The following is a 15,200-nucleotide window of genomic DNA, read 5'->3' on the forward strand; positions in this document are numbered from 1 at the left end:
TCGCGCACCACATCGTAAAATTTTATATAGTATCGAAACTTTTGCCATGCCTGTGCAAGAGTTTGGCGCGAGCAAGGTGCATAGCGAAGACTAACTTTTCCGCCAAACGAATCACCCTTACGTCACGACTTTTCCACGGCTTAGCAATCGACTTTAAAACGAGTAATTAAACTCGCAATTTCTTATTTATTTATTTTCGAAATCTCTACACGTTTATCGAAGATTATTCTTAGCCACGATGAGAAATGAATGCGGACGAAATTAAATACAGAGTATAGTTTGACAGGTCATTTTGAACATAGATTCTACTCTCTCAATTATTTATAGAATGCATATTAATTTTTCACTTGCATTGATATACGTATCGAGTGAATTTCTTTCTTGTTTATGATCAAATGTAAATAGACAAAGGAAATTTATAGAAAAAATGGTAATAAATGCTAAAGCAATTTACGCTTCTTATTTCTTTATTTTCGAAATCTCTACACGTTTATCGAAGATTATTCTTAGCCACGATGAGAAATGAATGCGGACGAAATTAAATACAGAGTATAAAATATTTTGGCAACCTAGTTTGACAGGTCATTTTGAACATAGATTCTACTCTCTCAATTATTTATAGAATGCATATTAATTTTTCACTTGCGTTGATATACGTATCGAGTGAATTTCTTTCTTGTTTATGATCAAATGTAAATAGACAAAGGAAATTTATAGAAAAAATGGTAATAAATGCTAAAGCAATTTACGCTTCTTATTTCTTTATTTTCGAAATCTCTACACGTTTATCGAAGATTATTCTTAGCCACGATGAGAAATGAATACGAACGAAATTATATACAGAGTATAAAATATTTTGGCAACCTAGTTTGACAGGTCATTTTGAACATAGATTCTACTCTCTCAATTATTTATAGAATGCATATTAATTTTTCACTTGCGTTGATATACGTATCGAGTGAATTTCTTTTTTGTTTATGATCAAATGTAAATAGAAAAAGGAAATTTATAGAAAAAATGGTAATAAATGCTAAAGCAATTCACGCTTCTTATTTCTTTATTTTCGAAATCTCTACACGTTTATCGAAGATTATTCTTAGCCACGATGAGAAATGAATACGAACGAAATTATATACAGAGTATAAAATATTTTGGCAACCTAGTTTGACAGGTCATTTTGAACATAGATTCTACTCTCTCAATTATTTATAGAATGCATATTAATTTTTCACTTGCGTTGATATACGTATCGAGTGAATTTCTTTCTTGTTTATGATCAGATGTAAATAGACAAAGGAGATTTATAGAAAAAATGGTAATAAATGCTAAAGCAATTCACGCTTCTTATTTATTTATTTTCGAAATCTCTACACGTTTATCGAAGATTATTCTTAGCCACGATGAGAAATGAATGCGGACGAAATTAAATACAGAGTATAAAATATTTTGGCAACCTAGTTTGACAGGTCATTTTGAACATAGATTCTACTCTCTCAATTATTTATAGAATGCATATTAATTTTTCACTTGCGTTGATATACGTATCGAGTGAATTTCTTTTTTGTTTATGATCAAATGTAAATAGAAAAAGGAAATTTATAGAAAAAATGGTAATAAATGCTAAAGCAATTCACGCTGACCATGTTGTTTTTTGTATCGTTCTTTTTCGGTACGCGTGCAAAAGTAATTTACGTCGCGAACGAACGACATATTGTATTGCATACATATTGTAACACGCACCTTGTAGTTGAGTGATATTCCTGATGGCTTTGTGGCCGTTAACGAGCTGCTCGCGCAGATGAAGTCTGTCGCGTTGACGTTGATAATTGGCGATAACGATCGTGATCATCGCCAGTATGAGGAAAAACCTCGACCCCCATGCTGATCCTGTCATCGCCCACCGAATTTCGCATCCCCCTCAGGTTTTTTCGATTCAGTCAGAATTGTTGAAAAGGCGTATGACGTATCTGCAGGGGTTTGCGATCCTTTCCTTGTCCCTGTAAATCCGAACGGCTGAAGAATACAAAATATTCAATCTGAATATTTCATGGATACCCTATAAGTATCGGATGGCTCACGTAAAATGTTAGAATAACTCTAATAATTCTAAAAATATTTGTCAAAAAGTTGTTCATGAGAAAGTTTTCGGAGGAGCCTTTCTGACTACGTAAACATAAAGTCGTCCCCTTTACCCCTTCCAGAGGGGGGCGAAAGATAACTTTATAATTTTAAAAGGAATCTCCTATGAAATGTTACATATTTAGATTTTATGGAGAAAAACAAGTAAATTTAATCTGGAACACTTCATTGAAAAATGCTTCTATCAAAAGTTATAAGCATTTAAACTTTAGAGTGCATTTTAAACTAATGATAAAACCGTAATTAAATTGAAGACTTTAAAGTTTATTTTCTTATATTTAATATTATATAATTTACTTAATAAAAAAATTTATATAAAATTTTTAATTTATTTAAAAAAATTTTTTTTAATTGAATTAAAGCTGTTTCTACTAAAAAATATAAAAACAAATTAATTTCTAGGAAAATTTAAAAACATTTAAGTAAACTTATTTTCCTGAAAAATAAAATAAAATTTATTTCTTTGAAAATTAAAAAATATATTTAATTGTAAAAAAAATTGAAATTAAATGTTAGGAAATTAAAATTACAGATAAAATCAAAGATAAAAATTAAAAATAAAAAATTAAAAAAAAAATTGTTCCATGAAATCTTTTTTTATCTTGTATTACTGTATTGTGCGCAGTTTTTTTCATTTTTTTTAACAGTTGTATCAATAATTTAAATGCACTCTACTTTAAAAGTTAAATGCTTATAACTTTTGATAAAAGCATTTTTCAAACAAGTGTTTCCAGATAAATATTTTTTTTTTTTTTTTTTTTACATAGAATTCAAATATGTAATATTTTATTAGGGGATTCCATTCAATATTACTTCTCGTCCCTCTGAAGAAGGAGTGGCTTTGTTTATGTATTTAGAAAGCCCTTTCAAATATATAAAACTTTCTCATGAATAACTTTTAAATTCGACAAATATTTTTAGAATTATTGATCTATAACATTTTTTTACCGACTATTCTATATATGTTTAAATCGAATGAATAGTTGGACGATATATAGGAAAAAACATATAAAGCCATATATCCTATTTCTCGTAAATTTTCAGTTAGTAATATAAACAAACTAACAATACAATCATTTTGAAAAGAATATCTTTAAAAATAAAAATAATATTTTCAATCATTTTTTTTTTGTATAGTTGTAGTACTTCATTCTCTGTTTAACTTCAATGTTTTCTTTATTTTCTTGTATCACTTTGTGTGATTACGTGTATAATATATGTATCCTGTGAAAACAATGGTGCAATATTAACAATCCGGCCTCTTGTAAGATAAGACAAAAAGAACTAAACATTGATTGAATCCACACTGCTACATTTATTCTACCTATTAAAATTTAACAAAGACCAGAACTTCCATCGATTGTGTTATTTCTCGCAATTTCTGCCGCAGTGCGTAACGCCGTTCTATATATTGCTTTTGTTCGTATATGTATATGTGCATCTCGTCGAGTGGAGCGCGGAAATAAACGAAAATGGAAGTTACTGTGGACAACGCACGCGAGAAAAATGCGATGACATCCGAAACAAGTGAGAATTTAGGTGTGTGTGCGAGTTAGAAATTTATTATTTTATTGTCCTCCAACGCATTTTTTTCTTCTATTTTTTTTTCTAAATCCGCATTTTCAAAGAAATGAATATAACAACTCGAAGAGAAAAACGCACAAAGAAAATGTGATTTCACGTTTTCTCTCCCGAAAAAATACAACCATTTATCTTTCAAGGGAAATTTAAAAGATGTGTCTTGCTCTGCGCTCGATCTTCAACAAAACACTCTTTTTACCCACAAGTATTATGTGTTTTTTTTTCTCTCAATGCACAATAGAATAATAAAGCGACTGGAAGAGACTTTTATTTCTGCACAATTTGCATACCATTGTGAGACAGATCATTAGATGGACTCGAGTGCCGTCGAGACGCAATATTGCTTACGTTTTATTATACCAAATATGCATAATATAAATATGCTTAACATAATAAGCAGCAATTAAAATAAAACAGCAAATAAAAAAATTTGTAATGTGCATAAAATGATAAGAAAATATCGATATAATAAGAAAAATTATGTGGAAAAATCAACTATAGAAAGTTAAAATAAAATAAAACATTTGCTTCTATTTAATTAAGATATATATGTATATGCGTAATTTAAAAAAAGGTTGAAGAATTCTATTAAAATACTATCCTACAAATTACCTAATTGTATTGCTGAAATAAATATCTTTGCAAAGAAAAATTTTACATTAATTCGTGGTATTATATTTATAAGGCAGATATATGTATGTAAAAAAAAGAAATAAATATGCTAATCGGAATCAACGTGGCAACGAGATACGATATACAATTCTGGAGTGTATATATTAAAATTGAGAGACACTCTAGGTTATACGAAATAATTACGCAATTATTTTCAGCACGCTGCGCTTAATATTGCTGAATAATAAAATTTCCCAATGTCAGAATTGGCTCTCATTGAATTAAATATTGCCCGCTCATAATCTTCTATACGTAATAAGCATAGTTTTGCAATAAATGCCATATGTGAACTCGAGATATTCAGTAATTAAACGCTTTTTGTTAATAAATTATCGAAACTACGTTTTCCGAACAATTAAGCGCACCATACTGCTCAATAAAATTAAATACCACTTTTTCTCACACATGATATCTCAATATAAATATATATATATATATATATATATATACAATTTATATATACTATAATATACTTTAATACACGAACGTTACGAAGTGTCATTTGAAAAGTGTCGTGTTTTGTAAAAATTGCAGAGCGATCGTTTTTTTATTTTCTGCTTTTTTTGATCCGATATCGCCGAAAATGTTGCAAAAGAATTTAAAGGAATGTCGCCGCAACAATTTGGACTGCTAAAACTACCCCGCGTGCGATGATGTTCCATAAAGTTCTGCAACCCGAAGCAGAGAGAAGGAGAGCAGGCCGAGCAACTCTCTGCAAAGTTCGGGTATATTGTTTTCGAAGGCGTCCGCGCGCGTTTAATAGAATCGATGTTATGAAGTTTAGCTCGTTAGATTTCTTTGACAGAATATTGGCATATTCTCGCTGCAAAGATGTAGAACGATTATATCAAGAGTGAATAAGACGGATGAAGAGGATGAGAGAGAGAGAGAGATAGAGGAGAAAGGGTGGAAAAGGGATGAGAGAGAATAGGATAAGAAAGAGGGAAAATGTGTACGAGGGAAAATGGTAGAAGATGTACGTCGGGTGGTTACAAGGCTGAGAAAGTTTCGCAGTTACTTGAGGATTCAGCTGCACCAGAGCCCAGTCTGCGGTCGTAGAGCAGAAACTGCGATCTCTCTTGCCGAGAAAGTACAATATTGGATGCCTTTGCGATTTTCATCCTCCGAGATATTTACGCGCCGAGATATCCGCGTAGCCGGTAGGTGGCTTGGATTATTGCGCCCGAATAACAGGCTAAATGAATGCAAATCTTACTTATTATCAGACGGACGAATCTGACGATATACAACTTTTTGCGCGCGCCGAAGTCTCGAGATTGCATTTATTGCGCGCTCTTTTAATTACTACTTCGTTTCTTAGCATTACTGTGATTATATATATTCCACAATCATTTCAGATATTTAATTTTAAAATTATATATTATATATATAATACATAATTTTTTTTATTTAATATATATTAATATATAATATATATAATATATATAATATATAATATATAATATATATATATATATATATATATATATATATATATATAAATTAATTCGAAAGTAAGAATTTTTAAGTTTTTCATATGATAGATTTACACGTGAGTAATTTGCAGGTATATTATTTTATAATTTCATGCGCACGTAAAAATGTTGATGATGTGAAAATGTGTGTAGACCGTTTTCTTTTTTTTTTTTTTACAAAAATTTCTAGAATATATATAGTTTGATGTTTTCTCGAAGACGACGGAGATATTTATGGTTTGACAAGTTTGTAAAATAATTCATGTGCGAGACAGAAAGGGAAACGGCACCAGTGGCGCATCGCAATATGTGCGACTTTCAAAGATTTCCTCTCGAGTAACGATACTGCTTTTCGGCTTTAGGAATAGCGCGAAATCCGTTACAACGTTCCAGGAAGTCGTTTCCTATCGATATTTATGAGGCGACGAATCACGTAACGCACTGCCAGAATTGCAGCTGATACATTTGCTGTTACTATTATAACATTTATTAGAAAAGCATATTCAACGCACGTTTCTTTATATAATTTCTAGAGACGAAATTATAAGATAAGAATTATGTAAGGAAAAAAGTTCCAAGAATTTTATTTATATCTCAGTCTCCTTTTTTCTCATCTTCTCCTTCTTTAATAATCTTTTTTGTTTTTCGCATTTCTAAATGCAGAGACCTTTTTATGGAATATCTTCAATTATACTATGAATTAGTAAAATGTGTTTTGTGTATTTATAATTATGAGGCATTATTTGTGGATTTAAATGCATTAATTTTTCACAATGATATATTTCGAGAATACTATTACATATTTTATAACATTATCAGTAAGACAAATTTTTCATACAATTTATAGAAATGTAAAAAAATTATGTAAATCGTACATATTTTTAAATTTAATTTCGCATTTTTAAATGCAAAGATCTTTTTAAGCAAACTCTTAAGTTATGCTATAAATTAATAAAATATTTTATATATGTATAATTATGAATTATTTTGTGGAGTTAATTGCACTAACTTCACAAGGATATATTTCAAGGATACTATTGTCCGTAATACTTCCGCGCAAACTGTCCGACACACTTTGTAATGTGTAACGTCATATACAACGTGTCGCGTTGTCACTACATGTAACAATGGGATGAATAGAGATAAATGGTGCAGCTTTATTAGAATATGAGAGACGGTCCACTTAAACCAACCCATACTGATCGTGAAAAATAATATAAAATTCTTATTGATGGAACTAAGGAAGAATTATGGCACAAGAGCGAAAGCTTCCATTATTTTTGCATGCAATATAGACCAAGTTTCATATTAATTTTGCCTTGAAGTAAAAAGTTAAGACAAATAGCGAATAATTTAAGAATAAAAAAATTATTTTTCCAAATTTGTGTGTGTGTGTCGGTTTTCTCCTTAAAAAATCTATATATTTAATACAAAAATATATATTATTATTATTATTAGTATTATATATATTATTATTATTATTATATATTATAATAATAATAATATATATAATATATATATTATTATTGTTATTATATATTATAATAATAATAATATATATAATATATATATTATTATTGTTATTATTATTATTATATAATATATAATAATAATAATAACAATAATATATAATAATATTAAAACAAATAACTAATATAAAATATAAATATGTAATAAAATTCTATATAATAATAATAATAATAATAATCGCGCACGTTAACGATGCGCGAAAATACGAAAGCATGTGCGGATTCGAAAAGTATGAGAGAACAATTGCTTCGTTCGCTTCGCGACACTCGTTTTATATATTCGCTTTTTCCAGACTCTCTTCAGGAGGGATTCGAGTGCCACGAGGGCTCTCTCCAGCCGGCAAAGGGACTGCGAATAAGAGAGGGAACTCGACTACGGTCGAGATCTCGCGAGAGTACAACTCGCGCGGCACGTCTCGGCATCGAATCGATCGATCTTGTTCGTGATGTCACGTCGCAATAGGTTACCGATACCGGAAAAGGAACGCGCGGTAGGAAGCCGCGCGAGAGACTTACGAGGGAGACATGTACTTTGCGGGTGTATAGAACGTGTTCTATAATTCTGAAGCCCTTGTCCTAAACCGCCCGCAAGTACGGCTCCGATATTTACGACGGGAATGGACGACGTTCGACCTATATTATATACGTCGGAATCTTCGAGAGAATCTTCGTGAATCAACTCCGGAATGTTACATTTACGTGTTAATGAGCAAACTTGGAAAAATCAATTTTCGATTTATCTTTCTAGAGAAAACCGACGGATTAAAAAAAGACATTTATTTTCTTCTTTAATCGCTCAAATTAATTCGATCACTGTATGCAAAAATTCCGGACGCTTTTGCTCTTGCCAATTAACGTAACAGATTGTCATTTCATTTAATTAAGAAATGATTGGAATGTGGAATAATGCACAAACGACGACGACAGAAGGGTGAAATGGTCGTATGTTATTTCAGTCTCGCAACCGATAACTAATTGCTATATATCTGTAATAGTTGGGACGCGCACAAATTTGGATATTTGGTTCTGAAAGCCAGTTATCGAAGCGCTAATATTTTATCATTAAACTTTTTTTTTTTTTTTTGGAAAAAAAAGGAGGAAGAGAGAAATATTTGCGAGAGAATCCCAGTCTCGTTGAAATTCAGCCGAGGAATTTTCGAATAATGGGTCTCTTTACGCGTGTACATTTTTTCTTCGCGGTTTCGCGGAAAATCCTTTTGTGATGCTCCGGATATACAAGGAGAGAGTTCATTATACGTGTCTCTTACGCATAAACACACAAGCGATGTCAAGAGCGACGTTTTAAGGGAAGACGAACGAGTTTTCCAAATTGAAACAGAACGTAAACTTTAAAGCGAGATTCCTCACGGCTATTTATCAACGAGATTAAGAGATTGCTCTCTCTCTCTCTCTCCGGCTAAACATTTATTAAATTAAATTCAACGCAGACACAATTCGATCATCGGCGAGGTGTCTCGGCAAGAAGTCTTTGAAGGACTTCACATTCTCCAAATATCTTTGCGCAACGTAATAACTAGTATACAATTGTGTGTTGCAACTTGTAACTGTTTGCTTTCCGAGGAGTGCGATTCTTCTCCTAACAAGAGAAGAAGAATAATTCAATCTCCGCTCTTCTCTCGTGCAGCATGAAAGGTGAAAAAAGTTTCGCCTTATGAAAACTGCGAACACTTCGGTGAAGAACCGGACTTGTAGAGCAATCGATTTATATACGAGTTGATGAAAACGCCGAGATATTTCTTTCATCTCGTGTTAATACTGCGTTATACAGCAATAACAATCTTTAAATTGTTATCCGGATTCAATATATCGAATTCAATATATCGACAATTATTTATTCGATTATATCGCGCATTTTACCAGCGCATATGCATATAAACTAGCACGCCGGAGTATCCTCCATGCTGGATTAGCTGCAATCGCTATCAATCACGAGCCGATTGGTGCGAGACTAGAGCTTGTTGTATGCCCGGGCGCACGTAAATCGTCGGAAAATTACGGCTTGCCGTTTATAATTACGTTATTTGGTATCCGTATGCGTCCGCATAACATTCATCCGCACAATGTGTGCATCCGGACAACAGTATCTAGGATCGGGAGATCATTATGAAAATTTAGGGTAATCTAGCGGTCAAAGAAATCTGGAAATCCGGGTATTGTCAGGGAATTTTATAAATCTGGAAATCTTGCCAGGGAAAAGTCAGGAAATTTTTATATTTATCTGGATTTTTTCACATTATTCTATTACATTTGTCAAAAATTTTTATTTAAGAGATATAAACTTTTCTTTGACTCCCAGCACGAGAATTTTTTGTGTTAAAAATCGGTTCATCTACAGCGTGTTCGTTCATTTATATTTTTATTGTCGTGTTATTTTATTTCAATGTGTTTATTAAAGATTAAAAGTAAAAAATTTGATATAAATACAAGTAAAAATATAAATGTAAAAGGTGATTATTTTAATAGTTTATAGTAACATGTTTGTTTCGATTATCGATACATAATGCAGATTGTATAATTGATTTTGTTTTTTTAACTGCCGAACCTTTTCATTATTAACAAAAATATTTCAAGGATTTAACATTTAATTGATTTATTATATAGATATATGCAAATTATATATTTAAAAAAAAATAATACTAAAAGTCAGGGAAAAAGTGAATTTCTGGTCTTGGAAAATCTGAAAAAGTCAGGGAATTTTTTTCATTCAGTCTGCCGGACATCCTGAAATTGAATCTTGGATTCTAATAAAGCTGTGTATATTTTTCAGAAAAATCGGAGATTAACGAATCGTATATTTTACAAATAATTTACGTTGTAAAAATTTATTGTAGGAATTTTTCTACGTGCATTGAACATATGATATATTTTTGTCAATACAAGTTTTCATCAATACCTGGATACCAAATTTTTTTTATTTTTGACACATTGCACTGCAACAATTTCTTTATAACAGATGCTGGGTTTATATTTAGAAGGTTTCCGAATACACATTTAATATTTAAAGGAGCTTACAAGGTATGCCCTTTTACTGACAGAAAGGTTAAACTTGACGTGCAAATATTTCCTTAATTTTAGATGATATTCAATGATCTTGCAACGTAAATTTTAGAGAAATATATCGACTTCGGGGACGCGTTACACCTTATCAACATTAGCCTCGCTCAAACTAAACTACTTGATCGATGTGCTTTACGCGGAGTACATTTGAAAGCACACTACATATAGATCAGGCATGAAAATTTAGCGAGCAAACGAATAGAACAATGGGTTCCAGCGAAGATAAGGGAAATGTTGAAAGAAAAGTATAGGGAAAAGGATGGAAAGGGAAGTAAGAAATCTTGCGGACGCCTCTCTTTCGCGTGCAATCGAATCACCGAGACGATTTTTCGGCCTTTTGTTCGTAGCTTATCAGCGAATACTTTCAAAGGTCGGGTCAATCCTTTGCCATTTAAAAGAAAGACGAAGTGGTGCCTGTTCTGTATCCGGAAAGCGGACTCATTCCACTCGTATCTAGGGTGTATTTTGGACATTTAGCAAGGCCGGCACGTATCCTCTCTCTCTCTCTCTCTCTCTCTTTCCTTCTCTCCTTGGTAAGCACGTCGAATTTACCGTCGAGATTATCGGGTACACGAAGCCCACTACGTGTAAGCCATTTTTTCCGAGGATCTGAAGGGAAAATGCCAAGTATCATCTCTGTTTTTCATTCTCGATTCCGCGTACGTTTCCGAAAAAATCTAGGAAATGCGTTCGTTTGCAAGATTTTTTTTTTTTTTATTAATTTAAACGCGCTTATATGATTATTATCCCCATTCTCCTGCTTGAAATTGGGCCACGGTTTCTTAATCTAAAGGTGTAACAATGCAACTTTGTCGATGAGACTACGTCAACTCGACTACAAGAACTTCCCCTTCCTAAGCGCATTAATGTAGATTAGTTGGAAGATGCTGATATCCTTAGAGCTATTTGAAAATCTGCATCTATAGCTGGATAATCTATTCATATGCAGTGGATAAATATTTATAAAATAATGTTCGAATATTTTAATAATATTTTAAAAATAATTTCCGAACGCGATGTATTTCGTATATGATGGTTCATTGTTTACACGGGATGTAAAAATTGGATGTGTGCACATGCGTGTGCCTGGACAATATTTGCATTTGCTTATACTTTTTTTTTGTCATAATATAATTAAATTGGCTTGTTTTTAATGCGCGACAAGGAGTTTTAATGTCGTCATATATTTTAAATATTATGATTATCGTCGAGAGAGCTTGTACAAATTTATTTTGAAGGTGTCCAATTTAAGAGCAATTTATAAGTCGATGAATTTTAATTATGAAGCCGTGTTATTTTTATCGCTGTCATATTTAAGGCGGATTGCTTGTATGAGTGTACACATCTCCGACGATGGAAATTGAACTGGCTGGCTTACGATCTCCCTTGTACCGAATCATTTACATAGGAAGACGGATAGGACGGATCGCTGATCGTGTCAACCATTATTCGTCGTGGCACGTGAAATCGATTATAGGAAGCTGCAATGTTCGTTATCGGCAGATATGCATCATTCAAGAGGATAGAATTTTCCGAAAATGCAAACTCGGGATGGTGTTTGTTCTGTGTTGCGAATAAATGCATATTGTAATATCAAAATGTCATCGAGCGCGGCCCTTTAATGATCGCGTAGTTAAAAACTAGTAGCGACTCCCCGGAAATTAGAATACATTTTTGAATATGTATTTTTTTTTTCGAAGATTTACTATGCAAACTTTGTAGAATTTCACACTTTGCATATTATATATTTTTAAATATTTAAATCTTATTTAAATTTTACTTGCAATGTCGTATAAATTGAAAAATATCGCAATATGCTTCATTATATTTGTCGATAAATGCAGAGAAATTCTATAGAAAAGTCGAGGTAAAAGAAGTATGCGTGAATAAAATTAATAGAAAGTTAATCAATAAATATTAAAAGTAAACTCTTTAAGACGGCAAAAAATGAGGAACGAGCTATTTTGAGTATAATTTTTTTTTTTAAATACAAAACGCAAAAAAACTATAAAAATATAGTTTATAATAGCAAGCAAGAATAATCTTTCTTTCAAGTATCTTTGCGTATTAACCGCGAATTAAAAAAGGAGAAAGAAGGGACCTCTTTTGTTCCCACTATAAATTATAAACACAAGAAAGATTGTCTCCTTCGCGTATTATTTTTGTGAAAAGAAGTCGATAAATGTATTGTACTTATTACAACTTGTCTTGCACGGTTTTTTTTTTAATTTTTCTTCTTTTTGTTAGTACTCACAGAAAACTAACTAACTATTCCGTAACAAGCTACGATCGTGGACAAAAGCAAAAGGAAACTGTAATTAGACAATGGCAAATGGTTAACGAGCTTTTATCGATCCTCAACTTGTATGTTTTTAATTACCATAAAATTATTTACTATAGATCATATATAAAATAAACGATCCTACCGTGTGGTTCATATTTAAAACGTATCAAAGTTTACAAAATCTGCTGCAAAAATTACTTGCACGAATTAATAATTTATTTCTATATTTTATATATATATATATATATATATATATTTCCCTCTCCCTCTATCTCTCTCCCTCTCGCAGAGCATTTATGAGTTGGAAAAACTGTTATATTCAAAATTTGTGTTAAATTAATAATTTCTATGAATGAATCACTTACCAGCAGAGATCTAATGATTTCGATGTGTTAGTCTCGTACTGACAATGAGAGGAAACAAAGTTTACGTTAGATTTAAGAGAATGGCACTCCGGGTTGGTACAGCACGGACGGCCGACGACTGACTGCTGTGGAGTTTGAAAGCTCGCGATTCTCTCAAAGCGACCTCTGTACCACCACGTGCTTGCGAATGAACGTGCCCTGGCGCCCTCGCGATATGACGCACTTTGACCTAAAAAGAAATTGGGCTCGAAAATTTTGTAATCGACTCTCGTTCTGTATATTCATTAAATCATAAGCCCTTTCCAATTTATTCTTCATTACAGAAAGATTATCAAATTCTCACATTACGCAGCTCCCATTTTTTTGGCATATTTTCGTAATTAGCAATGTAATTTACAGAAATATATTGTAGAAAAAGAGTAGATTATTATGTTATATTGTTTTAAAAAAATGTTAGCCTGTATAAAGCTGTTGAACTAACCAATTTTTAAATACAGTCATCAAAAAGCTTTTTAATCGTTATTCAAATTATTCGTTGACTACATTTAGCAATTTACATATTATACCTATATATTTTTTTATTAAATTGTATGTATATATATATACTATATATAATGTATATAATTTATCAAACGCTTATATGGGTAGAATTAAAAAAGAATAATGCACCTTGAAATGAAGAAAATATATCCGCATCACACAGATATGGATATTCATAAAATCTCTGTATCCCGTTACTAATGAAATTTTATTTAATGTATACTTGTGTGTGTCAGTAAAACTCATCTATGTCTCATAATTATACTTTAAAATGTAATATGAATGACAAGCGTCCTACTTCAATAAAGTATATATACAGCTTTTGCCAAAATATTAAAAAAGTTTTACACTTTGCATCTCTCTCTCTCTCTCTCTCTCTGTCTCTCTTTCTCTCTCTCCTTCTCGATAATATTGGAATCAAAGTTCGTCACCTCTGATCCATAATCATTATTTTACTTTCAAATTCTACTTATTCGATTTCACGTCGACGTTGCTTTAATAAAACATTAATGTTATTTTATTTCTTGACATACTTGTACCAGGAAAAAAAGTTATTCAAATTATTTATCATTTTGTGATTATTGTATATTATACTTTTATTTTATTCCATTATATAGATGCAGATGTACTACTATTATATACGTATTTCGCTTGTTATATATATTTATATTATTTTAAAAATTATTCATAATACATTCGTTAAGCAAATATGATATTATTATAAAAATTTATTATTGAAAGGAATTTGAATATATAAATATTGTTGTTTCCTTTTATTTTTTAACTTTATTATTGATCGTTAAATATTTATATCTAAACTATAATGAACTATTTCACATTATTTGACAGGCGGGAGAAATTTACTTCTACAATTTTTCCCCTGAGTAAGTTTTCCTCGTGATGGGACATTGCGGGACGAGAAGGATGCCGTTCACTTTGAAAGGTGTTTGTGACGAAAGAAATCAGCGCGCGTCTTTCAGAATTTAACAAGACTCAGAGAGTATGGTGGACTATTCTTAACGGAAAGAAGGTACGTATATATACCGCGTGCTCTCCAAAATGTGACAGAAATCATTACTGTTGTTTTTTTTTCTTTTTTCTACCGGAAAATTCTTTCTCTAAAAGTTTCTTCTGAAATGAAAGCTTTTTTCCCCGCACAATGGTTTTTATTAGAATTACAAAGATCAAAGTTGTGATTTCATATATCATCATTTATGTCATTTCTTTTCTTATTTAAATACATAGCGTTTCGTAAGTATGTAATAATCCAATTCATATTATTTTAAGAATTCATGCTATTTATAATTAAATATTATTATATTATACACATAAATTAACAAATTAATTTACAGCAATGATTGCAGATTTTTAAGTAATAATGTCACATAAAGAATATAATAAACTAATTATTTGCAAAAATGAGATAAATATACAATTTTAGTATTGCTATACTTTGCATTTGCAAATAGCTTATAATTGCTTTAGATTGTTGAAAGAAATATATAACAAAATGACGGTGGCTATATATTCAAAATTG

At 31.3% G+C, this 15,200-nt stretch overlaps 1 protein-coding gene across 2 annotated transcripts in view; it reads right to left on the reverse strand.

Annotated features, from left to right (window-relative positions):
- The window catches only part of LOC114939726 (zwei Ig domain protein zig-8), a 30,931-nt gene extending 17,697 nt beyond the window's left edge, over window positions 1-13,234 (reverse strand). The window contains exons 1-2 of one of the 2 annotated variants that reach the window (XM_085490308.1): window positions 13,124-13,234; window positions 1,741-1,997 (exon numbers count right to left, since the gene is read on the reverse strand). In XM_085490308.1, coding sequence (XP_085346434.1) covers window positions 1,741-1,894 — 154 coding nt within the window. In that variant the 5' untranslated portion in view covers window positions 1,895-1,997; window positions 13,124-13,234. Of the gene's footprint in view, window positions 1-1,740; window positions 2,014-13,123 lie in introns of both variants that reach the window. The other variant, XM_085490309.1, reaches the window with a different exon arrangement.
- Between the last annotated feature and the right edge of the window lie 1,966 nt (window positions 13,235-15,200).

The sequence above is a fragment of the Nylanderia fulva genome, unplaced genomic scaffold (assembly GCF_048542155.1).
Source record: "Nylanderia fulva isolate GAGA-0341 unplaced genomic scaffold, ASM4854215v1 Scaffold12, whole genome shotgun sequence".
In the NCBI taxonomy this organism is placed as follows: domain Eukaryota; kingdom Metazoa; phylum Arthropoda; class Insecta; order Hymenoptera; family Formicidae; genus Nylanderia; species Nylanderia fulva.